This window comes from Onychostoma macrolepis, chromosome 17 (assembly GCF_012432095.1).
Source record: "Onychostoma macrolepis isolate SWU-2019 chromosome 17, ASM1243209v1, whole genome shotgun sequence".
NCBI lineage: Eukaryota > Metazoa > Chordata > Actinopteri > Cypriniformes > Cyprinidae > Onychostoma > Onychostoma macrolepis.
Window position 1 is genome coordinate 23,814,430 of NC_081171.1, and position 26,808 is coordinate 23,841,237.

General features: G+C 37.8%; 2 protein-coding genes and 1 long non-coding RNA gene across 5 annotated transcripts in view; 1 reads left to right on the forward strand and 2 right to left on the reverse strand.

Moving 5' to 3' along the window:
• tmem260 (transmembrane protein 260) overlaps positions 1-7,984 on the reverse strand; it is a 39,138-nt gene extending 31,154 nt beyond the window's left edge. For 2 of the 3 annotated variants that reach the window (XR_009266655.1, XM_058748590.1), the window contains exon 1: positions 328-905. Coding sequence is in view for 1 of the 3 variants with exons in the window: in XM_058748590.1 (XP_058604573.1) it covers positions 328-433 (106 nt within the window). In the remaining 2 variants the exon portion in view is untranslated. Of the gene's footprint in view, positions 1-327; positions 906-7,874 lie in introns of those variants that run through there. The other variant, XM_058748592.1, reaches the window with a different exon arrangement.
• LOC131522820 (uncharacterized) lies at positions 323-20,213 on the forward strand. Its single transcript, XR_009266656.1, has 3 exons — positions 323-449; positions 3,105-3,183; positions 20,089-20,213. It is a non-coding gene; the product is annotated as an uncharacterized LOC131522820 (long non-coding RNA).
• peli2 (pellino E3 ubiquitin protein ligase family member 2) overlaps positions 11,595-26,808 on the reverse strand; it is a 29,473-nt gene continuing 14,259 nt past the window's right edge. Inside the window, exons 2-6 of the mRNA XM_058748594.1 lie at positions 26,440-26,569; positions 20,092-20,193; positions 17,936-18,133; positions 17,472-17,660; positions 11,595-14,579 (exon numbers count right to left, since the gene is read on the reverse strand). Coding sequence (XP_058604577.1) covers positions 13,989-14,579; positions 17,472-17,660; positions 17,936-18,133; positions 20,092-20,193; positions 26,440-26,569 — 1,210 coding nt within the window. The 3' untranslated portion in view covers positions 11,595-13,988. The remainder of the gene's footprint in view (positions 14,580-17,471; positions 17,661-17,935; positions 18,134-20,091; positions 20,194-26,439; positions 26,570-26,808) is intronic.

Below are 26,808 nucleotides of genomic sequence, written 5' to 3' on the forward strand. Positions count from 1 at the left end.
ACAACCAGAACATGTCCGATATTTATTCTACAACAAAAAGTTTAGCTTATGCTATCCTACTTTAAAATAAGCATCACTTTGTCTATTATGTTATTATATTCATATATTTCAGGTGTGACTTGAGTTCCAAATTATTTTTGGGCCCCTCTGGCGGTGCTGGATTTAGACAGGTGTTTAGAAAGATTAATAATAATCTCAACAGGTCTCATGCAGTTCATATTTGCAAAAGCTTCATGTCATGCGGTGTATGTGATATTACAATATGCTGTTCTGTGATAGGCTGCATGTGATATAAACACAAACACATGTGACTGACTGCAGTCCTACCTGAGTCTCCACCGGACACAGCGCGCGGAGCAGAGGCGACATACACCGCCAAAACACACGCCACCGTCGCTCCCGTCAGTGTCCAAGTCAACTTGTCCGACGACATTTCAGACGTCTTCGAAGTTAGTGTTAGTTTTTTGAAATTTCATACTTGTTACGCGTTTATTCAACGTGTCACGCGACCTACTATTCTTTTCGCGCGCCTAGTTTGCAAACGGCGCGTCTTCAAAATATTCCGGTAACTTAAATAACGTTACATGTTTATTCTCGGATGTACGCCAATAAACGGAAGCTGTATTATCGAGGTAAGGGTTTAAAATAACAACGTTATCGTTTAAGTTACCCGCTATCCCTGTGGCAGCAATTGTATCGATAGCAATGCAAATGTTGCTCTTAACAGCGGCTTTTGCGCCAATATGAACGTTATAAATATCGCGCCAGTACGCGTTTTAGTCTTCGCAGCAACACAATCGTGTCAGCATCTCCCTGACTGCATTTAGGCTACATCTGCATAGTTGATCTTTTGACTTTTTCCGCCTGGACTCGAGTGCTGGATTTCACTTCCTGGTTGGGCGGGATTTGTTGTAGCGCTCGTAAAAAAAATTACCATAGTAACCGTAGTTTCCGCCAAATTACCATAGTTACTGCAGTTCTTTTGTATAACTGCAAATTGTAAAATCATAATAAATAAATATGGGATCTCTATTAAACACTGCATGAGCTTTCAAATACTTTTTCATTTTGTTTAATCCCTTCTTTCTTACTTTCTGAGGACAAAAGCTATTAAGTTAACATAGTTTCACTGTTAACTAAGTTAATATGGTTATTATGTTTTGATTCTTCTTTTCTTTTTTTTCTTTTTTCAGCCTAATCATATTTCTTGGGGTTGTAGATGTGAGGCAGTTGTTTTAGGCTTTAATCCCATTATAATCTAGTGATGTGTAAACTACTATTGCCTACTATTATGATTAATGATTGCTTTACTATAAACATACCCTTACAAAAAGTGTTATTTCATCTGTTACTGTTACAAAAGAAAAAGAAAAATGGCATATGATCACATATATTCCTTTATTATACTTGATGTGGATCATTAAACGTATGTGGACTGCTGAAAGTATCTTCGTCAAAAAACACATTGGACAAAACTTAAAAATTAAAAACTTAAAACAATTAAACTGTAAAATTAGATTAGAAACATAAACTTAAATCTAATTAACTTCAATTAATTAGTGTCAAATAAAAATAAGACATCTGCCCTGGTTGCATGCTTACACACACTTTTAATTAGCTACCTTTTATTATTATTTTCTCTTTATTTTCCTGAGCATTCAATCAGGCTTCAGAGCTGAAATTATTTGTTTTATAATTTGTACAATCAGTAGTTGCAGTGAAATTCCTTCTGGTGGCAGTTGGAGATGTGGATGTAGTACGAGACCCTTCAGAGCCTGACGAGTGGAAAGGTTACCCTCATAATAATGTCATGCTAGACTGATCATTAATCCTCCACTATCTAAAGTGAGTCTGATCCTTGACTAAATTGAGAGCTCTGAGAGGCAGAGATGTGTCAGCACCTCCGAGTTCATAATCCTCCACGCTCCCCCCTTACTACCGTCCCTACTGTCTAATCACTGATTCAACCACCTACCTTACACACACACACACACACACACACACTGTCTGCCCTGCACACACACAAGCCTGTTTCCTCAAAGCAAAGTATATGAATTGCTCTTCAGAAACATTTTAAATTGCTAGGAAGATATGTGTAATGAACATGAAATCATAACATAGAAATGTTCCTAAATAATACACACCCCTATCATCTTAAACCAATATACAACAGCAGACTTTAATATATATAGTTTTCTCTCTAAACCACAAAGAGTGAAATAGCATGCACACAATTCAATTTACATTCAATTTTTTGCAATACGGCTCCAAATAAAAGGGATGCACATTGATGCCAGTTACATAAGTAAAAGACACTTTACCAGCCATTTGCAGTGCTAAACGTATGCTTCATTTAAATTTCAAGGATAAAAACTAAGAGTCAATTAGAGTGCAGTATTCATACAATTCAAATGCAAAGGATGTGCAAATTATTCATTTGGGTTGAAATGTTAAAGAAGAAGGCTTAGTTTTTTTCTTTGACAGGTTAATCTAATTCTTGGTGCGTCTTAATCCTGCATCAATCTGTAACGAGTAAATCTGCGGTTCTGGGAGTTCAGGGGTTTGTTTTACCATTTAAATGCAAGTATGAGTAAGTAAGTGTTTACTTGTTTGTCTTGTTGGATTGTTTTTGAACCTTTACAATATTAACAGGATAAAGATACAGAAAAATACCCCCCAAAATTGCAAAAAAAAATAATAATTATATTATATTATTAATACTAGGGTTACAAAAAGGTGGAAAATTTCCAGTAAATTTTGGAAACATTCTAGAATTTTTGGAAACTTACCGGAAATTTTCCACCCCTTTGCAACCCTAATTAATACTGAATAAAGAAAAATATAACTGCGCACTTACCAGTTACCAACATTTTGGCAAAACAAGTAGCCTTTGTAAAGGTAAACCTTGGTAACTATATATTTTTTCTTTATTTAGTTTGCCCCTTGAACTTACGCCTCTAAAATGTGTGTGTTTGTTTTATTACTTTATTATATCATTAATATTGAAATATAAATGAAGTATTCACCTTTTTGTTGTCAATCTCAAAATACTTTTTACAAATGCCAAGTATTACACTGTGCTCTTTTTTTTCTTCTTTTTTTAGGGAAATGCCTGCTGACTACAGTGCAGAGAAGACACCAGAAAACCACAGTATTTTAAGAGCAAAGGCATCATGCTAAACGGTAACGCATCACATATTGACATCTGCACATAAATTCAATCACTCAGTGCATCAGTGAAAACTGGATTAGGTTTTCCTAAATCGCAGATAAATCCGCCACTCATTGCAATATGTTTCAGCTCCAGCCTGTTGCTTACTATCTGCTTACTTACTGTACACTGACAGTCTGTTTTAATCTAAACCCAAGAGCCTAGCAAACAAGTGGATTTTCAATAAAGCCCTTTAAAATCTGTAGAGAAAAATCCCATGATCCTCTGTGTTAGCTACACAAATATGCACAGCAATGAAAGGATTCGGTCTGAAACAGATTAATTGCAGTGGTAAATGCAATACGTCTCTCATGTAGTGTGTACTGTGTATTACTGCACCCTATTTTATTAACATACAGCTCTATCAGACAAGCTTTTTACAATCTCTGAGACAAGCATGTAATGATATACAGTTCATTGGGATCTCGGCTTCTTGAAAGCCAACACGAAACAAAAAGGCGATCCTTGCACACATCAACCGACTATTCAAGGTGCATTTAGACCACCTTTGTCTTCTGTTTACCTCCTTGTGGTTTACAAAGCACTCCAATTAAAATCCCAGAGATTAGGACAATTGTGATTAATATTCGTTGGTGGGGCCTGGAGAATGAGACACAACAAAAGCAAGGGCTGCTTGGAATTGCCTTGAGCAGAACACCTAATGGCGGCCAATTAAAATAAGAGGATTCAATTTGGCCAAAGCAACAGGAACCTAAAGATAATGCATGTATCTAAAATTGCAGTAGATGCCACACTCTTGATTCTGCTTCTATCATGTTTGTTATGGCATTTTCGCAAATGACCTGCAGCCCATTACAACAAACCCTTTAATAAACCCTATGGGGGGGGGGGGACTTACAAAAGGGTTTCTTAACTTAATTGAGTGAGTTTGGGTATTAAAATAAGTGTGTATTGTGTGAAAATGTATACAACTTAGAGATTTTTAAGTTTTTTTCTCATTGTTAATGCTTTTACAGAATCTAGGTTAATGCTAATTATTACATCTACTACTACATTTCAACATTGTTGCATGGATTAAAATAATAAAATAAATGTACTATAAACAGTTTGGGGTCAGTTTTTTTTTTCTTTTAAAGAAATGAATACTTTTATTCAGAAAAGACTCATTAAACTGATCAAAAGTAAAGACATTTATAATGTTTCAAATGGTTCCTGTTTCAAATAAATGCTGTTCTTTTGCATTTTCTATTCATCAAAGAACCCTTTAAAAATATGTATCGCAGTTTTACCCCCAAAAAATAAGCAACATAAATGTTTTCAACATATAATAATCAGAAATGTTTCTTGAGCACTAAATTAGCATATTAGAATGATTTCTGAAGAAACATGTGACACTAAAGTAATGATTCTGAAAATTCAGCTTTGTCATCACAGGAATTAATTATATTTTAAAATAGATTAAAATAGAAAACAGTTATTTTAAATTCCAATAATATTTCGCAATATTACAGTTTTTACTATATTTTGACATAATGCAACCCAAGCAAAAAGATGGAGCTAAATGAAGTGGTTATGACTGCAAGAAAAGAATGAAACACTAAAAAGGTTTGAGCTGTGTTACAGAGACGCGTAGCGGGGAGACTGCCAGGTTGGAGGAGTGTGTGTGTGTGTGAGACTGAAGATGTGCACTAGGGAGAGTGAGACAGCACATCACAGCATGGGCTCGATGTGGGAGCAATCCAGTTACTTAAACTGATCAAGATTTAATTAACACAACGCTCGGCAATTACTCTGTAATTAAAGTCATTTGTCCTCTTGTGGAGCTGAGAGTGCCACTGCTGCCATAGAGCTGCAAATTAGAGAGGGGAAGCGAGGAGGGGGATGACGAGGGACTCAGTGCTGCTGATGTGTTTGTGTTTTAGCCCTGGCCCTATAAATACACTGGCATTCTGACTTACTGCTTGTTTTATCATTGGACAAGAGAGGAAGAAACTGTATAAATAGATGTAAATTCAAAATATGGGTTTGCAGAAGAATTAGCCCAAATTTGAATTGGTATTGTTGAGATAAAATCGAAAACATGCCAGTATACAGGTCAGTATATTATTAAGGATATCATAGTGCTGTTCCTGCATATAAAATATTGGTAACACTTTAGTTTAGGGACCAATTCTCACTATTAACTAGTTGCTAATTGGCATGCATATTGGCTGTTTATTAGTACGTATAAAGCACATAACCTTATTCTGCATGAGCATATTTTAGATCCCTTAACCTGACCCAATACCTAAACTTAACAACTACCTTGCTAACTATTGATAAGCAACAAATTAGGAGTTTACTGAGGCAAAAGTCATAATAGTGAGAATTGGTCCCTAAACTAAAGTGTGACCGAAATACTTTTCACAACACTATTGCACAATTAATTAAGTGTGCCCTATTTGAATTATATTTAATAAATGTATGGAGAATGGGGCTTGTCACACTATTTACTTTTATAAAAGTAAAGACTGTAGGTATATTTAAAGTATTTTCCTTTTTTTTTTTTTTTTTTTCACAAAATTTCAATGGACTCTTGCAGTTCGTAACTGTTTTACGTTTTGGAGAATTGGTTATCAATTCATACAGTATTTGTACCTGGACCTTTATGCTTTTTCCATATGTATCACTTCATACAAATCCATGAGAAAAAAAACTTTTTCTCATGAGATTTCTATTGTTTTTGCCTAAAAGATACAGTGGGGTAAGTTGTCACAAAGGGAACCTTTTTTTGATTAACAGTGATTTTAAATATTTTAAGATATATATATATATATATATATATATATATATATATATATTTGGGGAAAAAACAGTTCAAAAGCACACATCCAGTAGGCAAAAAGCTCAATGTGGGTGCTCCACCACACAAGAACCAAAAACAATTGAGAGCGATCATGTGATTTAGCTTTGTGTTGTGTATATAAGGGCGGAGTCATGTATGTGTTCATTGTCTAATGAAGAGCGTCTAAACTCAAAACGTCACCTGTGGTGAGAACATAAATAAATATTTTTCTATCTCTGGAGCTATATGTGCCTACTTTGATTTTTTGGTTCAATATTTGGATAAAAGTGTCTGCTAAATGACTAAATGTAAATAATAAATCACTATTTATATTAACAACTAAAAAGCAAAAAAAGAAATAAGTATAAAAGTAAAAAGCCATCGTCCACAGTACAATTATTTTTAAAATGCAAGTTATGTAGTTCATTGTCTTTTCAGCCAAATTTAATCTGTAAAGCAATTATGAAACACAAAACTTTTCAGCCAAAGGAAAAATAGAATATTTAATAATATATTTTATATAATTATTATTTTAATTAATTAATCGTTTAAAAATTACAACATTAAACATAGGGCCTATAGACAACTTGACCTAAACATGTTTTGGTTAAATCTACAGCGGTGGCCAAAATGATGAGAACAGTAGTATTTTCATCAGCTAATCAGTTATTTCTATCTTTTGCTGTAGTGTGTCAATAGGAAATATCAGTTTACATTTCCATTCATTTGCCATTAATTGTAATAATCCAGTGAGATGTTTGTCTGACAACAGCCAGTGCTCCACACAGAGATCTGATCTCAAGAAACCTGATGCTTCAAGAAACCCACCTGAAAAACTAGTATGCACAAGTGCACCGAGGGCAAAAGCTGCTCTAAATGCAAAGGATGTTCACACCAAATGTTGATTTAATATAGTTAATAGATGTTAATTGATAAAGAAAATCTATTTGACAGCATCCTCATTTTCCAGCATTTTTACACAAGTCCTTGAAGCGTCTTGGAGACGTTGCTACAGTTCTTCTGGATTGAGTCTGTCTCAGTTTGCTCTGTTTCTTCATGTGACTCCAGACAGACTGGATGATGATCAGATCAGATTCTAAAATACACAAATTAAGTTTTCTATTAGGTGTTTGTATACCATAGATAATAAGAGCTAGCTATAATAGAGAAAGCGAGCATTTCTGCGACTGTTATTTTGGACTCACTCACACCTAATGTGACAAGCCCCGGTCTCACCTTAAGTGAAGATTTTTTTTTTTTTAACAGCTCCTATGACAGATGAAGACACTGTTATTGTGTGCAGACCTTTAATCTGACGTCACGTATAGCCTACTATAAAGGGGCTTTTACTGAAACAGCGGCGCACGCGACATCTGCGCCTTCGGCTCGTGAACAATCCATGATGACAACAGAAGACAAACTGAGACGCCTCGTGCCGTTCTTCACACCGAGGCAAAGATTACGCGTTAAAACGCAATTAAAGAGACATTTCAAAAGCGTCAAGCGTTCTCAGAGGTGAGGACACTGAGTGCGGACCAAACCCTTCAGACAGTAGCCACGAGCGCAACTCCGCTTACAGGCCGTAGATAATTAATGGGACATTTTCAGCGGCAAACAGTGACTAATTGCGCTAGACAGAAATAGCGAGGAATTAATAACATGCATCCAACACTTGCCACGATCCCCTACCGCTTCAATTTGCCGGGAGATTAAAAACGACTGCCAAGTTTACTAAATTAGGAGCGCGGGGGAAACAAACGCGCGCCTTGTTGTGTTCGCGTGCGCGCGTGTACTATCTCTTATTTACAGGCGATGATCTGCATATCATCTCTCGGGGTCTCACGCTGGGGGAAAGAGGTAAATATCAAGTACACTAACCCCGCCGAATGTAGGAGTCCTATTGATAATTTGGCGTCCAGCCTCCAGCCACCTGTGGCACATATCGCCTTGCCAGTTCACCGGGTCGCTGGACAGGGAAAACAGAGAGACAAAGCATGGTCAGACCTGTTTCCCCCTGCAGGAGTAATAGAGTTTAGCAGTCAACACCTTCCTTACCGAGATACCCGCCACTAGCCCTTAAAAAACCCATGAAGGAATGCTATTGACATCTGTCATCGTTTGGAAGCTAATGGGATCAAACAAGCTTCCTACTGCATACAGTGACATTCTGAAATAATAAATGGGAAACTGGGATTTTCAGTTTATCCAGTAGGATCATATTTGATTCTGAGAGGATTCTTGTTTTATCCCATTTAGGATTGGTTCCAAATTATGATAGAAATTCCATTAGCATTTCCTCAGGATATTTTGCTGCTCCACAGAAGACCTCATGCGGTCAGGACTGATCATGTAGTGTATCCAAAAGGACATCAATGTCCAATATTTGAAAATCTGGAATCTGAGGGTGCAAAAAAATCTAAATATTGAGAAAATCGCTTTTAAAGTTGTCCAAATAAAGTTCTTAGCAATGCAGATTACAGATCAAAAATAAGTTTTGATATATTTACGGTAGGAAATTTACAAAATATCTTCATGGAACATGATCTTTACTTAATTTCCTAATGATTTTTGGCATTAAAGAAAAATCAATCATTTTGACCCATACAATGTATTTTTGGCTATTGCTACGAATATGACTGGTTTTGTGGTCCAGCGTCACACATGGTTTTCAAAAATTAAATTTAATGAAATGTCATGTGGTGACAAAAATAAAAATTAAATTTACACTTTTAATAGTTCACACGCCTCAAAAATGTTTTTAAATATATTTTTTCAAGGTAGTTTTTTAAAATGTCGCACCACATGACATTTTATAACCTTAACTAATCTGGACTTATCATAAAAAGATCATATTGTCTGATATTTCTGAGACTTACTGACCTTGCAGGGTCTTCTCTATGATATTATTTTTCCCTCTATAAATATTGGTTGGACCACACAGAAGATTAGTAGACTATATGTATTATAAACTCTTTATATCTTTTATAATATTATATTATTGTATTTTTTTTTTCTTGTACAGAATTTTATTCCTGTATTATGGCTTCTTATGATATCAGGACAGTTGTAGAAGAGATTTTTTTGAACAAATTAATAGAGGGGACAAAAAAAGCTTCACATTGTCAATCTCAATTACATCTCTCAAAATAATAAAGGTGCATTAGTCTAACATTACAACATCCACGTTACATACAGTAAATATAATTACAATAGAAATGAACAAATTTGAACAAGATCACTTCACTGCACAGTAATTTTCATCACTTTTCAGATGAAGTACAAAAAGATTGATAAAGAAACCTTGTCTGGAAATCACCTTTCTAAAGGACTCGGCACTCCATATTTTGGTTTGATGTCACAATCTTGACACTGCTGATTGGGACGACATGTCTTGATTTTCTGCGGCTTTGATCCTTCAACAGTTGACTGTCTGAGCTGGCAGGCATCCTGAAGGAGACAGCTAGCAGGCAGCGAATAAAAAGACATTCTGTCTTTCTCTCTCTGAGCACGATCATGCAATATGCCCTTGCTAAGCCTTCCGTATCACGTCTCGAGCAGTTTTGGTGGATGCACAGATCTCAAAGGAGAAACTATTACTGCACTGCATTTCAGAATCACTGCAAAGACAGGGAAGGTAACAGCTGCAATTAAAAGGCTTAATCTTATTTTCATAATTCAAATAAGGAGAGAACAGAGTGCAGGTGCACATATTTATGCCATTTGTGACAGGCATCCTCTGTGTAGTGAGGTGGCCTTTTCAGGCATATAATATTACATCACATTTGAGAATACAAAATAACGCTCCACAGGAACCACAAAAGACAAGCCGTAAGCTTCATCACAAATGCAGACGTTATGTCATTTTTAATAAACCCTCTTAAATGGGGGCAAGCCAAGCAGAGATTTCCCAACGAGCTTTCTGTCACCTTTACTACGATGACTGTCATTTGGAAAGGCAGCGTAGAGTGGGACCGAGACACATCCCATCTCCCCAGCATCTACAGGAGGAAATGTTAATTAGCAGTCATGGCATCCCACTGATCTTCCTTTTCAAAGCAGCTAAATGGCATGCTCAAAATCTAAATCCTTTTATATGCCCTTATTTGCAGAGAGAGCGCGTATGAAAGGGACGAATATGTCATCACTGTTTGATGGATAATGCGGTTGCCATTATTCGAAGCCCTTTCACTCTGTGATTTTAGCATCATTTTTCAGATTCACAGTGAGTTTTAGACAGGAAGCATGCACAGCTGCAGACGAGCCATTGCTTAAATGCTTTTAAAAATGAACAGCTAAAAAATATTAAAGCGTAAGCAAAAATTTAGTTAATTGGGTACTTAATAGTGTTAAATTAGTACATCATTTATTTTGTTTAGTATGTTTTAAAACAGATTCAGGTCATTATACACAGAATGGCTTAACTTCATGAGAGGTGCACTGCTCCTTTCATAAATGAAAAATATAACTTGCGATAAAAATGTGAAAATTGTGCTAAAAAAGACGATCAGTTAATTTATTCTTAAATGCAGTCATCATTAAATACATGCATAATGTTTCTGCAGTTCATGAAAAGATGGTTTGTCTATTTCAAGTTCAGAAAATATGATTACAGCACCCTCTTGCGGCTGTGAATAATTACTACATACAGTAACTTCAAAAAATGTGAATAGGAAGATGTTAGCATTTCTAATCATCTTTAATTATCTTAATTTTAATAATCTTTACCAAATTATTATTTTCATCTCTCACAACATCAGATCTCTAATGATGATTTGTTTTTAGACAATCTTTCGAGCGGTATCTTCAAAAAGTTCATAATTTTGTTGAGAACTGAATTTTGAACTTTCAACTTTATAATGGGTTTGATGATGTAATGCAAGCGCAACTGAAGGAGGAGGAGCAGGAGGAAGAACACAGACACGCTTTATAGGCCTGAAATTAACTAGCAAGTACTCTAAACTTTGATGTACGGACTGCGGTAGCTCTATTTTTTATTTATTTTTTAACAATATTGCAGATAAGTGATGTTTTGCACACAAGAAAAAAAAAAAAATTGTCCTGTGTGACCACCTAGTTCATTCAAAAACTTAAATCACTCACCTTCATGTTGCTCCAAACACACAATTTCTTTTTTAGTGGAAGGAAAAGGAGAAATATGAAAAACGGTCCCACTTTATATTAGGTGGCCTTAACTACTATGCATTTAATACAATGCACTTATTGTGTACATGTTTTTACATTGTACTTATATTTTTAAAAATACATACATGTAATTAAACCTACCCAGACCACCAAACCTGTCCCCAACCTTACCCGTATCCCACCTCAATAGCAGCAAAAGTGTTTTGCAATACAATATGAACAAAATAAGTACATTGTACTTGCATCAAAAAAATAAGTACATAGTAGTTAAGGCCATCTAATATAAAGTGTGACCTGAAAAACAACTCTTTTTATTTTATTTTTTTAAATGAACATTAAGAGAAAATATAAGACATAACATAATAAAAGTAACCGATGCATATGCATTATGTATTATGCATTATCCAATACATACATGTCTAAAAGTCATGACTAAACTAAATCTTTTGAGTGGAATGAGAATGAAATATCCTTTATTTACACATTTTTTTTCCAAGCATACCACGGAGCACAAATTTAGTTACAATTTAATGGCCAAGAAGACTTTAAAAAAAAAAAAAGTCAACCCTCAACCTATATGTATAACATTACTTCAGTGTTGTTTCTTTCTTGTGGAGGTTGATCTTTCACAAGGTTCAAGTGTTAAACCATCTACTTGTGGTGAAAAGCTCCTTTTGACACGGATGTCTTTGTGTTGCAAAGCTGCAATTAAAACACTAACTCTCTGTAGTGTAATGTTTATTGTGCCTAATTTTGCACAACTGAAATATACAATAGTTTACACATGGATTGTGCTCCCTGGAATTCAACATGACAAAATATAAAGAAGCTTTTTCACAAAATCCTTTTTGGCATTTAAAAAAAAAAGAAAAAAAAAAAGTTGGGCCTTATTTTAGTTAACACCACATGGAAGAGCCTCACATCAGCATCATTGTTAATGAACAGTAGCTTTGCTTAAGTAAATATACTCCCCATCCACAGTTCATTTTGCTTTTGGTGTGAACATTTCACAATGATATGTTATGTTTCAAGAAAACACTACGACACATCCCTCTAAACGTATGTATAAATCACACAAGGCGTTTACATCACTGTTTGTATATCTTAAAAAAAACATTTCATTAAATTAAATAAAATCCAATGCAATTTCATTTTACAGTGTTCCTTTAACATTTCATATTAGGTCTGAATTTAACATGGAGTGTGGGAGGAACAATGGGTTATTCTGCAAACACAAGCATAACCAGATAAAGGATCAAAAGGCTTGAGCATCAATAAAAGAAATATGACTACTGACTGTTCACAGGTTAAGTATCCAGACGCAGCATGCACTTATAAATGAGTGATGACCAGATGTTGCTGTTCAGGCTGATACATTCATACAGACACCTACCACACAGTAAAGTACATATTCGAATAAATATATTAGTATCTGTTTTAAAACAAACTGTACATGGGCTATTGTGTAGTAAAATACTTTTCAGTGAGTAAAAAGCCTCTGTAAATGCAAGCGTTTAAAAAAAATACCCCTTCAGTATGCCTAAAATATGTTCTTCACATCCCCGTAAAAACGTCTTTAGGCATAAGAAACCATCTCCGTATAAATTTTAGGAAAATAGTGGAATAAAAGTCACTTTAATCTCATAAGCTTATAAAACAGTTGAAATAGGAAGAATTTTGACCAATGAGAAATGGTTACCAAGTGATCACTGCTTCATGGCTCCTTTACGCCATAAACCTCCACCATCAATGTGTTCAATCTCATTTTCCACATTATAAAGTCTAGATGCCGCCTGCAGAATAGTCAACAATTTTCACATCTACTTTGATTGTGTACCAATATCAACATGTGGAAAATGAACAAGTGGCAAGCAATAAGCAGTACCAAAATATTTGGGACACAGTTTTCAAGAAGTAGAAAAAAAAACCACCAGGAACTATTTCTGAACTAAAGCCAGTTCCAGAAATATTTGGCAACATCCTTTGTTAATCTTGTTACCGGTTACCCCGGTATGAATAAAAATACCTTTACGTCAAAGCTTAAAATCCTTAACCTTTGAGACAGAAAGAAAAACAAATGTGTTAGTTTCCAAATACTTGAGATCATTAGGTGAACAGACGACTAGGCTAAAAATGACAAATCACTCTAATTCCATAATGCACGATCCAAAATGAAGCTTCTACTGTGGCTGATTAGGATTCCTTTAGGAGTGTAATGTTGGTAGCACTTCATGTAAAACTATAAACAGAATTAATTATTTTTTCTTTGGAAACAACCATTTTAGTATTGCAGTTCCCAAATCACTGCTCCAACAAGTGGATCCTTGTAGAAGCCTTCAGTGGAGTTTGGGATGTGGGATCCTGAGCTTTGGGAGTTCCCACACATTGAACTACTGAAAAGAATGGATGTTCAGACCTGGTCCTGGGGCTCCGATCATCCTGCACAGTTTAGTTCCAAATCTAAAGTTCAGTAAAGTTCTTTGGAAAGCACCGGAAAGGATTTTTAAAGCAACAAAACTCCACAGGAAGGTTGATCACCAAGAAAGAACCAAATAAAGCACCTCGGGTCTAAAGCCAGGTACAGAAATGAATTAAATCTCCTGAGTGTTGTGGTAATGCTGGTGTGAATTTACATCTTGTAGGCCGGTAGACGAAATGACTACAGAAATCATGATGGACACCTGTCATTCGCCAACTATCACCACATTCATGAGCAAGAACCTGCTCTCCAGCATAAGCATTTCAAGGGCAGTTTCACAGCTTGCGGTCACACCTTCTACGAATTGTCCTTCAGCATACTGGATTCCGCTTCAATTACGCAATAACCCACTGTCCGCCTCCTCTACACTCTCAGTCTACAGGCCCCTGAAAGATAAGCTTCGCCCACTTTTGCGCCAGATTGAGTTGGGTAGCGCAGAAGGGGCAGGCGGCATGGAAAGCGTGGGTGCCGTGCGGTAAAGGAATCTCCGCCCAATAGCGGGCTGACTTTTCAGAGCACACGTGGCCGCAAGGTACGAAGGCGTGCGTTGGTGCACCAGTATCTACGTAAAAGGCTGGTTCACATCCGAGCCAGAGTGGCACGTAGGGGCCCACGGTTCTGCACATGGGACACTCTCTTTGAGCATTGGGGTCTCGTTCAGAACGGTGGCCCCAGTCGTGGTAGCCGTGAACGTGGCCACAGGCAAGGTAGACCCAGGGCTGCTTGTCCTCCTGGGTGGGGACACTAGACAGGGCACGGCTGCAGCGTTGCATGCTGGGAAAGGCCAGGGTGTTGAGTCCCACAGGGCACTGAGGCCGGGCTGCGTTGAGCTCCTGCCGCAAAGCCTCGAGGTGCTTCTGAGTGGGGGTGTGGAAAAGGCCATCGGCTGTGCGCCAGAGTAGCGTGGCTCCGCACAGGTCAACCAGAGAACCATCCAGGAGTACGTTACTCTCACTCTCCACCTGAGCATAAAACAAACAACGCAATGCATTCATTACAGGTGTTCCATACATCCATTTTCCAAAACATATGTCCCATGTTGGGTTGCAGGAAAACTGGAGGCCTTAGGCGGGGAAACACCTTGGACAAATGGCCAGTCTATTGCAGTGCTCACACTCATTCGTACTCGCACCTACAGACAATTCAGTGTTCAATTCATCTGTCCTGCTTGTCTTTGAATTGAGGAAACTGGAGCACCCAGGGGAAACTCATGCCAAACCAGGGAGAAAAAGCAAACAAACACAAAAAGGCCTTCTGTCTTAGCCGTCAGTCAAACTGAGGATTACATTAAAAGAGACAGTTTGCCCAAAAATGATAATTACCCCATGATTTACTCACCCTCAAGCTGTCCTGTGTGTATATAGCTTTCTTCTTTCAGATGAATGCAATCAGACTTTAAAATAAAAAAACATTTAAAAACATGTCCTGGCTCTTCCAAGCTTAATAATGGCAGTGAATGGTGGTCAAGATTTTGAAGCCCAAAAAAAAAAAAAAAAAAAAAAGTGCATCCGTCCATCATAAAAAGTGCTCCACACGGCTCTGGGGGGTTAATAAAGGCCTTCTAAAGCGAACCCATGCGTTTGTATAAGATAAATGTCCATATTTGAAAACTTTATAAAATGGTCATCTCTAGCTTCTGCTAACTGTAGTACACGTTCACGAGAGTGTGGCGTTCCAGCGGATGACGTAAGTGTAGCGCAAGCTCCGGTGAGAAGTGATGAATGTAGAAATGCATGAGGAGAGAGCAAAACAAAACACCGGTCATGAATTGGAAGTACAAAATGAGGATTTGTAAAAGGAAAAATGGCAGAGGATTTCGATATAAGCCAAGAGGAAACTGGTTTGGTGAAATCCACAGATTACGGTTTAGAACATTTTAAATATGGATATTTTTCCAAACAAACGCATCGATTCACATCAGAAGGCCTTTATTAACATTAGAAAGCTTGAAAGAGTCAACATTTAAACATAACTCTGATTGTATTTGTCTGAAAGAATGAAGTCATATATACCTAGGATGGCTTGAGGTTGAGTAAATCATGGGGTAATTTTTATTATTGGGTGAAGTATCCCTTTAAAATTCAGTGGCTTTTCAGTAAAGTCTAACTGGTTAACTGCTCCTGTTACAGGCCTGATAAACACAGTCTTGGTCTCATGTCTGTCCTGACCTTTGAACCCAGTTTGCCTTACAACAACAGTACCTGAAGGGCAGAAAGACATTTTAAGATTATTTTTCCACTGAGCTGGCCAGGAAGTCTTATTTACACAGTTTATAGATTAGCCTATGGGTTGTAATAGTCTGCCTTAATTGTTAGCAGCATGTAGCCAATAGCATCTGAATAACTTGTCACTGACGAATTATGTTATGGTTTACAACAATCATAACTGTACACTGATAAAGTGTAGATAAATGCATCTGTGCAGGTCACTGTTTGGGTGTGTTTTTAGAAAGTAGTTTTACTATCTTTATGATGCACGGCAGGTAACACTGTCACCTTACAGTTAGAAGATCCCCAGTTTGAGTCCTGCCGGAGCCAGGAGGCCTCTCATGCAGCACTTACGTTTTGCTTTTCTCAGTACATCGGCAGTTGTCATATAAACTGACAGTACAGTCTTCCGTTTTTGCTGGAAAGATATTGAAACTGAACGTGCGAGAGTGAATCAGCAGTTTGTATCTCTCTCTCTCGTGCAGTTTTATACACTTAGACAAGCAGAGCAATTTAGTGCAACGTTGCTACATTTTTCAATGAGCCCGCTATAGTGTCAGCACTTCACCAACAAGTTGAATCGATTTTCTCTGCCCCCTTTCATGCAGCAAAAATGCACCGAATGACTTGAGAACCGGGACCAGAACCCGAACTCTGTCTGTGCTTGCATGTTCTGCGTGGGTTTCATCTGGGTCCAGTTTACCCCACAATCCTCATGACATGCAGAGGTGAACCTGAGACACTAAATTGCCCACAGCACCATCTCTGCAATCATACAGAGGACAAGCAGTTTTATGAATGAAGGGATATTGTTTTTCAGTTTCTGATACTGTAAACTTTGGTTTAAATGAGCAATACATTAAACCTCATGGATATTGGATAAATGTTAATATTTACTTTTAGTAGTGTGTTTATTAGCAAAACCACTGTTATGTTATTAAAATTGATGGTATGGTAACAGTGTGCAGAACCACATTTGTCCTCCAGGAGGAGCTGGAGGTTCAGAGACTCAAACATACTGTAGGGCTTGTATAATCACAGGTAAATTTGACACTAGTTATATAAATGTTAACAATAGTTATTTTGCTATTTGAGCAAATGGGAACAAATTATATTTGATGTAGTCTCCCATTCACCGCTATAGCAGTGGAAGTCGTCATAGTTGGGTAAACGTCTAAGAAACCCAGAAATGTGAAAAAGGTCCATAGCAGGCAAATGTAACTATGAATTTGCAAACTGAACACAGAAACAAACATGATCTGATTAAGACATAATATACATAGGTACTTGATCTAGAGTACATCAGTGAGAGTAGAGGGTCCTAGTCAGGGCATGGTAGGGTCCTCTTTAATCTTCAGTTCAAGGGTCATCCTTAGGATTTGAACCAGTAGACCTTGCCATACCAGAATCTTCACTGCTACACTAGCAACGTTCCATCTATATAGTCTGGAACCTCAACCAGATTCAAGAAACTCCCTGACCCTGGACTGAACCCCTAATTCTGATCTGCAGTTCAGATAATTAAATCTAGATGGTTTTTGCAATTTGAGCTTGACTGTATATCACAACTTGTGAAAGGAACTGTGAGTGAATTGATGATTGGCTACACTGTGAACTAAACGGAGCAGATGCAGCTGACGTACTAACCAGTTTGCCTCGAGTTTGAGCGGACCGTGTTTCTCTCAGCGTGTAAACGTCTCCACACACTGATATCTCCCTCCACACACCAGGCTTTGACTCCTCTGTGAACCCGCCCCGCGGGTGCATGACTAGCACACCATTGGTTGTCAGCCCGTCCATGTGACCATCTGGATTCTTCCATTTGGCTGCTTTCTCCTACAGAGAGACTTAATTACTATACATAAACAAAAATGAATGCGCTGCACTCTCTTTTTAGTTACACATGGGTGACTCATTCCAGTCAGACGGACACACCTATATTTACCAGGTAAGTTTAGATCAGTTCCACTGGATCAGCAGAAGTGGATACTTCCCCAGACACCACATACACAAGTATATATAAATGAAAGCTTAATAAAGTTTCTTGCAACTCTGAGAAATGCATCCCACAGACAATACCATTTCAAGACCAGGCAAGAAAACGCACTTACTCCGAGAAATATATTCTTGGAAGAATCAAAGCCTGCAGCATAGATACGTGCCGTGTAGGGCGGGTTACGTTCACACACCACCCGGCAGGCAAAGCGGGAGATGGTGCTTTGAGTGATGGGTGTCTCTTCACTCTCCCCTCCGCCTGACACGGTGTCAGTCACCACAAAGTCAATAGGGCCCTCCGTCGATCGTCCAATCTAACGTACAAAAGAAAAAAAACGTTTCTCAGCCATCTCTTACAACTTTCCAGCAACTATCTAATAAGATGCATTTCAGGTCATTACAGAAAGAAAGATGTTAGGAGAAAACAAATATTCTTGTATAGAGATTTATATTATATTAATATAAAATTACAGTGGTGGCAAAAATGATTAGAACACTAGTATTTTCAGCAGCTAAAAATGGTTTGAAATCAGTTATTTCTATCTTTTGCTGTAGTGTGTCAGTAGGAAATATCAGTCTACATTTCCAAACATTCATTTTGCCATTAATTTTAATAATCCAGTGAGATTTTTGTTTGCACAAGCATCAAGAAACCTACCTCCGTCTTTCGGATGAGACGTTAAACCGAGGTCCTGACTCTCTGTGGTCATTAAAAATCCCATGACACTCATCGTAAAAGTAGGGGTGTAACCCCGGTGTCCTGGCCAAATTCCCGCCACTGGCCCTTATCAATCACGGCCTCCTAATAATCCCCATCCACTTGATTGGCTCTATCTCTCTCTCCTCTCCACCTGTAGCTGGTGTGTGGTGAGCGCACTGGCGCCGTTGTCCTGTGGCTGCCGTCGCATCATCCAAGTGGATGCTGCACACTGGTGGTGGATGAGGAGAGACCACTCACATGATTGTAAAGCGCTTTGGGTGTATAGCAATACACAATAAAAGCGCTATATAAATGCTTCCTTCCTTCCTACCTGCAAAGCTACAGTACTGTTAAAAGTTTTAGGCACTTGTGTAAAAATGCTGTAAAATGAGGATGCTGTCAAAAATGTCGTCACAATTAGATTTTCTTTATCAAGTAACTTCTATTAACTATATTAAATCAACATTTGGTGTGTGAGCATCCTTTGCGTTTAAAGCAGCTTTTGCCCTCGGTGCACTTGCAGTTTTTCAGGTAGATTTGCAGGTAGGTCTCTTGAAGAGTCTTGGAGAGGTTGCTACAGTTTTTCTGGATTTAGTCCGTCTCCGCTTGATCTGGTTCTTCATGTGACTGGATGATCAGATCTCTGGCTGTTGTCAGACTTTGTGCAAACAAAAATCTCACTGATTACAATTAAATGGCAAAATTAATGTTTGGAAATGTAGACTGACATTTCCTACTGACACTACAGCAAAAGATAGAAATAACTGACTTAGAACACTAGTATCTTCACCAGCTAAAAATGGTTTTAATCATTTTGGACACCGCTGTGTATATATATATATATATATATATATCTATCTATCTATCTATCTATCTATCTTTCTCATTCATGTTGATAATAGCTGTGCAGCTTAAATTGTGGAAATGGTGATTTTTATTTTCATAATATTTATGACTAGAAAAGGTGGGGTGGGGGAGTGCAAAAATCAGTAAAATGTTTTGTATGCTTTTGAGCCAAGTGATCACTACCGTTTCTACACTATTTTGTGTCAATAGTAAACAGGATGAAAAACAGTCATGCATGTGCCAGGACTTGTTTGAAGAGCCTAAATTTAGTTTTAAAAGTGGGGTGGAAATTCCCAAGAATAGAGAGGTGCTCACTGCACTAAATCCTGTTTATAAATGCTTGTACTGAAATAAAGATGCAATGGTCTCCACTTCATTTCCTTTTTATAGAGACCATGTCTGTTTTGTCCCTGTGGGTTGCTGCTGGTTCCTGTTTTTGCTTTTCTTCCCATTTGCTTCAATCCATATGACTCTTTCCCTCATGTGTAGTAACCCCCCGACAAAAACAAAACAAAACACCACACACACGCAACACTGTATCTGAGCACATTGGACAGTTTTATTAACTCCCCCAGTCATATCACAGATCTTGATTAGCTCTGGTGGAAATCAGACCTCAGAGTATAGAGAAAGGCAACAGGCAGAAACCGAATTTATGCTCAACAGTGGACAAAAGAGGAGAAGAGATTTCTAAGCGTTGTGTTTTTTTTTTTTGTGAAACAGTACCTGGAACATGTCTGTGTCTTTGTCATGGCTGTACTCCACCACCACCGTCTGGTTTCTGGACAGCGTGTAGGAGATGCTGTGCTGGCCCTTACAGTTCACCGCCTGTCACAACACAACAGAAGCATCTGTCAGAGAGGCTTTCCTGCTACAGTGGCACATAAGAGAGAATGTTTGTGTTTTTTTTGTTGTTACTTTTTCATACATTTAAAGTTTTCCGAAATCTAGGAATGATGTTTTTTTTGTGAAAAACACGCCACCACAATTCCAAGGCATTGATAAGTAGTTCCTAAAGCTTTTAGTGTGATTTTTATGCTGTTGCCAAGTTGCTATATCTAGGCTATAAGATTTGCTTTCACTTTTCCATTTTGTCTGGTAAAAGAAAAATTCTGAGAAGTAATAAAACATGCATTAGTTTAGGCTCATACCCAAAGTAAGCTGAGGGATCCTTTACTTATTAGCCATCAAGTTGTTTGCTCAGTTAATAATTAAAGTAGACTTAATATTGCATGAGAAATACTAATTCTGACAACCATTTAGCAGTCTTGACAAGTCATCACTGTGTTGTTTTACCCCTTTACATTGGGGTTTAAATACAGCTGCTGAGGGAGTGATTGCAAGGGTAATAAGGAAAACAAGCAACCACAAATTACAGGTGTGTACGTGCCGCATGTATGGTCTCAGGTTCAGCTTTCGAACTTCTAAAAGGCATAATCAAGGTCTTCTATTTGGAAATTCATGAACACACAATATGGGAAGGCAACAATAACATTTGCTATGGCCTCACATGATACGTCTATATGCCCTTTACTCTGCTAACCCCCAGAAGTTTGAAAAGGTTAGAAAGCAGCACTACTAATAACTCTGACCTTTGTGTATATATAAAGTTTGCCCAAAACTAAAATGCCACTGTAACGAACAGGCAATGAGCGTTTTACTGTCTGTGAAACACACCCCATCAAACATTCATTACTCAGACAGCTGTCATATGCAGCTTGTTATAAATAAATCATAGATGATTCAAGTCAAGCATGTAAGAAGAGGCAACATCACGAGACCAACAAAATAAAAAGTATAGTTTGAGGATTACTATTTGAGGATCATTTCTGCTTAAATTAAGTTAAAAAAAAAAAAATTGCTATCACATATGCATACATGATCTGAATTGCAATACGAATTGAGTTCACTACAAAGCACATTGTGTGTGAACACTATTCTGGTGGCTTGAGAGAAACCACAGCATTGCAGTGTTTAAACACAGTCAATTTCCCAGTGTGCTCATTTCTCACTTCCCAATTCACCCTTTCTCTCCTCTAATCTGTGATTTCCAAATTACCCACATCTCTATCACGTGTGTTCAAGAGGGAGTGGAAACTGGGTCATGGTTACTACACTAGTGTGCAACAATGGAAAAACACAGCCAAGAGAGGAAGGTGGTTTGTATCTGTAAAACATAGCCCAATGCATTATGGGGTTTAAAACTCAGTGTCTATTCATATGCCGAGCACAGGACTGTGTGAATGCTCATGCACAGAACACTGTTCTAAATAACACCGGAGGTCACAAACAGTTCACATATGCAAACGGAAAGCCAAAATTTCACGCCCCACATATGTCCTGTAATAACCCAGACTAAATAGTCATGCTGGGTGAGTCCGTTATAAAACTAGCCAATATATATATGAAGAACTCAAAATCCAAATTAATTTTTGTACATAAACATGAATATTGAAATCATTTAAAAATGCGTTTTATTTTGTGCTTTATTAGTATGATCATTTCCACAAATTGAGAGCTTTTCCTAACAATCTGTTTTAATGGATGAATGGACTAAAGAGATCAACTTTCAACAAACAGTTTGAGTCAAAAAATAATAAAAAATAAAATAAAAAGTTTCAAAGTCCCAGCATAACCTTTTACAAGCTTCAAAATGTGTTTGTTTTTATATATCTCAATTTGTGGTTAGTCTCGTGATATACATATATACACACACACCTCCCTCTCATAAAAAACAAAACGAACGACCCGAGTTGCCCCCAGCATGGGAGTGCTACTAAATGCTTCAAAGAGGCTCATAAAGTAGACTTTAATATGAGCTGGTTGCCACGTCAGGTGCGGACAGATTGCTTACACCATTTAATGCTCTTGAGAGAGGCCTTCTTCAGTGCATAACTTACATTTTAAAGTTACATTCTATATTCTGTACATTTTACAAACTGCAAGTTATGTGCATATTTTCATTTCACAAGCAGTTTGTTGCAAGTCACCATTAAACTTCAAACACTACAGGGAGCAAGTGTGCATCAACAAGACAATGTGATAGAGAAAAGTGCACAATATTTAAAATATGGATTTTTGATTTGGCCAAAAAAAAACAAAAAAACTGATAAATAAGATTGTGCATAAGAAAAAATATTCTTCCTTGTGTTCAATATACAAATTTATTAGACCATCTGTCAAATGTGTTATGAATCAGTCAAAAACTTGTTTAAAACTAAAATAAAAAAAAAAGTGTCATGTATTAGGCAAATAAACTGAAACAACTAGCCCAAAGTGTCTTTATTCACACATGACCAATATTTTTATTTTGTATCGCCTTTATAACAGCTTGCATTCTTGCTGGCATGGTTTATGTACTTTTCCACAGTCTCTGTTGTTACTGACTTTCAAATAGTTTCTAGTTGTTCCCAAAGACTTGCTTTTGATGAAACTTGTGCGACCCATCTTTGAATCCATTAAATCCCAACAATAATTAGATTTTAGCGTTAGAAACACTACTGTGACTAAAGAGCTTACACATACTAGTCTGGATGAACAATTACAGAAACAAATGATTTTGATAATAGCCAATACTATTACATGTACACACACAAGATCATTTTTAACTAGATTTTACAGCATATCACTCTACTGCATCATTTTTATCTATCCCACCCAGATATAGTCCAAAGCTATATTGATTATGTTGTGACGAGACTCATAGTTTGCGTATGACCAGCTTCTAGTTTAAAATTTGGGACGTTATTGTTGGTGGCGCATTTGTGTCCATAGTAAAGTGGAACAAAGAGGCTTGAGGGTGAAACACTGGGCAGCTCTCCACGCTCACTGCCAGATCACAACAGGGGGTCCATCCATCCATCCATCCCCACATCCCACCCCTGTTTTACAGTGGGCCACAAAAGCTACAGAAAAGCCCCCAAACAATAGACCAAGTGGAGCCGCACCCGTTAAGCAACATGGTGTATGAAGCAGCTCCATCTGTGAGACGCCGGAGCAGCTTGGGCCTCGCATTTGTTGTAAACACATGATGAGATGAGATGCTGCGGCCACCAACCTCAAGCCGCAGGATCCAATTCAACTGTACACTCCATCAGCACTGGACAGCCTTCAATGCAAGTGGCAACAACTCTAACCTCTGCAAAAACCTCCAAGACATCCATGAACAATCACATATTGTTCTTGGAATAGTTTAGTGACATTTTGTGACCCATTATCTGAAAGGAGTTCGCAGATGCACTGTGAGTAATCGCAGAGCCTGTTCTTTGTTCAACTTTAACATTACAATGATGCAGCTGCACTTGTGTCACTGCTGGAGAACTGGTCGTTTTTTGTTAACCCTTTCAGACCAATGCCTGGAGCCATGGAAGGCCTTCCACCTCATAGCGCCGTGACCCCAAAGAGCAGCGTGATTCACATATGACTGTGCGCTGGGCTATTTTCAGCTCTGACGAGGCACTGCGGATGGATAATAAGCAGCCAACAGCAACAAAACCTCCCCAAAAATACAGCATGCCAGCTAGTTTCATGGCGAGAAGAAAACATTCCTTGCGTTCATGGGACTTTAATTACAGAGCCTGTGTTTTTGTGTAAAATAAACATATCACAAATATATCACATTCTTCCTTTTTAAAAATGACAACAAGCCTACATTTAAAAATAACTAAACGCAGCTCTTATAGTGTGACCATTTCAGTCACATTCGCAACTGAAAGTTACAGTGTGTGACTGTGAAAAGCATTTAGGCATACTGGTCCGAGGGACCCAATTAATGCTCATGAATAGTTGTATAATACAACTTGGGGACTCCCAAAATGCATTTAAATGCATAACAGTTAAGTCTCGAACTGTGGCTGTTTTTTCTCAATGCCTTCAGTCAACTGAGAATAAGCAAAAGTGTTACATGAAGGACCTTTCAGACAGAACGTGACAATGGCACCACTGCGCTATGAAACCCATTAATTTCAATCAATGGCTTGCTCCGCTCGAGGATGGTTTGTTGCTGCGTCAACCAAAATCGCACGGGCACCATTGGCGAGCTGTCAAAGTTCAAAATAGTTCCAACTGTCGCCTCCACCTAGCATCCAACCAAAACTAAAATCGGTTTGAACACCGATACCGGTGTAAATTATGATATTGTGGTCTATTGAGGACTACACTTCAGACAACATGAGCAAAGAGTAGAGCCCTGCTGAAATCAGGCAGGTACAGATTGAGGAGTTAAGGAGGATAATGAATGTAAGATGGCACAATGCCATGGCTATTCTCAGCCAGAGACCTAACATAGCTTTAGGGTTCTGCTCCGTTGATTGTGGCCCAAACAAGTTCAATGAACAAGTGCCCACTTGTAGGTGACCTCCATCAAGTTGGTATAGTTGTCCTCTGTAAACCTCTTTATAAAGGTCACTCTAACTGGGAAAAACTACATTGCACTTAAAATTCTTAATCTTTACTACAAATTATTAAATTTAAAATGTGGTTTCTGAAGTGACTAATTTAAAAAAGTAATTCTAAGTTCAACAAAATGTGAGAATAGACTAAGTCACAACTGATTTTAAAACATCAGAATGTTTCTATGCTAACAGTAATGATTAATTATGCGCCAAGCATAATACGTAGTTTGACTTTTTTTAGATTTAACTTTTTGGTTAAAAGTATCTTTTAAAGACACTGAATGTAACAGTTACATTATGAATTTCTTCCACTGAGCTCATAAAAATTGGGATTGTTGTTTCTATCAAGGACACAGGATATGCTGCCTTAGAGTCTTTCCAAATAAAACCACTTTAAAAAAAGTTGCAATCTTGTTAGGCAGCTCAATAGGTTTTTGAACAGAACTCGAGTCACACAGTATTGAAGAAGCTCTCATTGAAAAAGATCTCCTCAGACAATGCCGGCTGCTGGCAGTTTGCCTTCAGCTGACTAGAAGAGTGGCAAAACGAAAAGAGCCATCAATCACCACAAAGAAGCCACCAACCACAATAAAAAAGATCCAAATGAAGAACAACAAAAAAACAAACAAAACCACATGTTCTCAAAGTTAAGTCACTGGGATAGAAGTTATGATCAAAATCCTACCATTGTGAATTGATACAATGTGGGCTGCTCAAATGTGTTCAAACAGATCTCCAGCACCCATTAAACTTCAAATATCAGAGGGAAAGAGTCTCTGAATTTTAATAACATCTGGAGGCTCAGAGTATCAGCACAGATTAGTTTATTGGCTGTGGCAGCTCTGAATGACAATAAACTTTTTACAACTCAACCCCACCCATTATGTTTAGTACCACCCTTTAAATCCCTGAAGAATGTCCCAGTAGCAAGCAGACATTTGAAAGGTGGGGTTAGGTATGCTATCGCAGCCAGTGCTGTGTAGTTGCAATCTTTCTTAACCAAACATTGCATTGCACCGTTTACAACTGGGCAAGAAACCAACATGGTCTTCTACTACTCTCTGCTATGTGGAGTTGGGAAGTGTGGTGAAAGAATTTTAAATTCCATGTAATTGCTGTTCCAGAAAGTTCTAGATTTGACAAGCTTCAGAAGAGCACGTGTTGATCATGCACTTGCATGGGAACGGCATGGTTCAACAAACAAAAAACAAAACAAATCAGTCCCTTAAGTTAGCCTTTCTCCATGGCCCACAATCTAAAAAGAGTTGACACACCCCTGCTGCAAAATATAAAATGAAATGCAATCTCTTAAAAGGGGTAAAGGCATTTGGTTGTGCCATTAATGTTAGATTATTTATAATATATTACAGCATGACTGCTGGTAACTCAGATGGAGTGTGAAGGTAGGACCCCAAAACTCAGGAATTCAGACGTTCTCCATTCCCACAATGAGCTGTACATCATTCAAGTTTACTCCCAATTTCTGATCTTCTGAGAAACTAGAAACTATTTTTTTAAAGATAATGTGAAGTGGAATTCTAGCTGTGAAATAAATTCAAGTCATAATAGTAACAATCAAAACAAACCAAAAAAGGCAGCAGCACACAGCACAGAGAAGTGGTGAAAAGCAAATCTCACAGATGATTAGGTCTCCCAATTATGGTTTCTGATATGAGATTACCTTGCTGGCTTGTGGTGTGTTAAGGATGTGTACAGTGCTGGGTTTGACGCCATTGGCTTTGGCTCTCTTGTAAAGGGCAAACCGGCTTTTCCTTCGCCCTCTGTCTCCATTGGGGAGTGAACCATTGTACCTGTTCAGAAGAGAAATGACAAGATTATATAACGTTAGATGAGGGAGATTTTAAGAATCGTTTTAAGAAGTCAAACGCATAATATGGTGTTTCACAGCTCTAGATCCCTGAGCAGACCAACACATAATCCAGAAAGCCACACAGATTTCTGCAGTACTTGAATGCTCATCATTAAAAATGGGTTTCATAATTAACCATGCCATTGCACAATTATCAAACCGCATTGAAATCTCTGTACA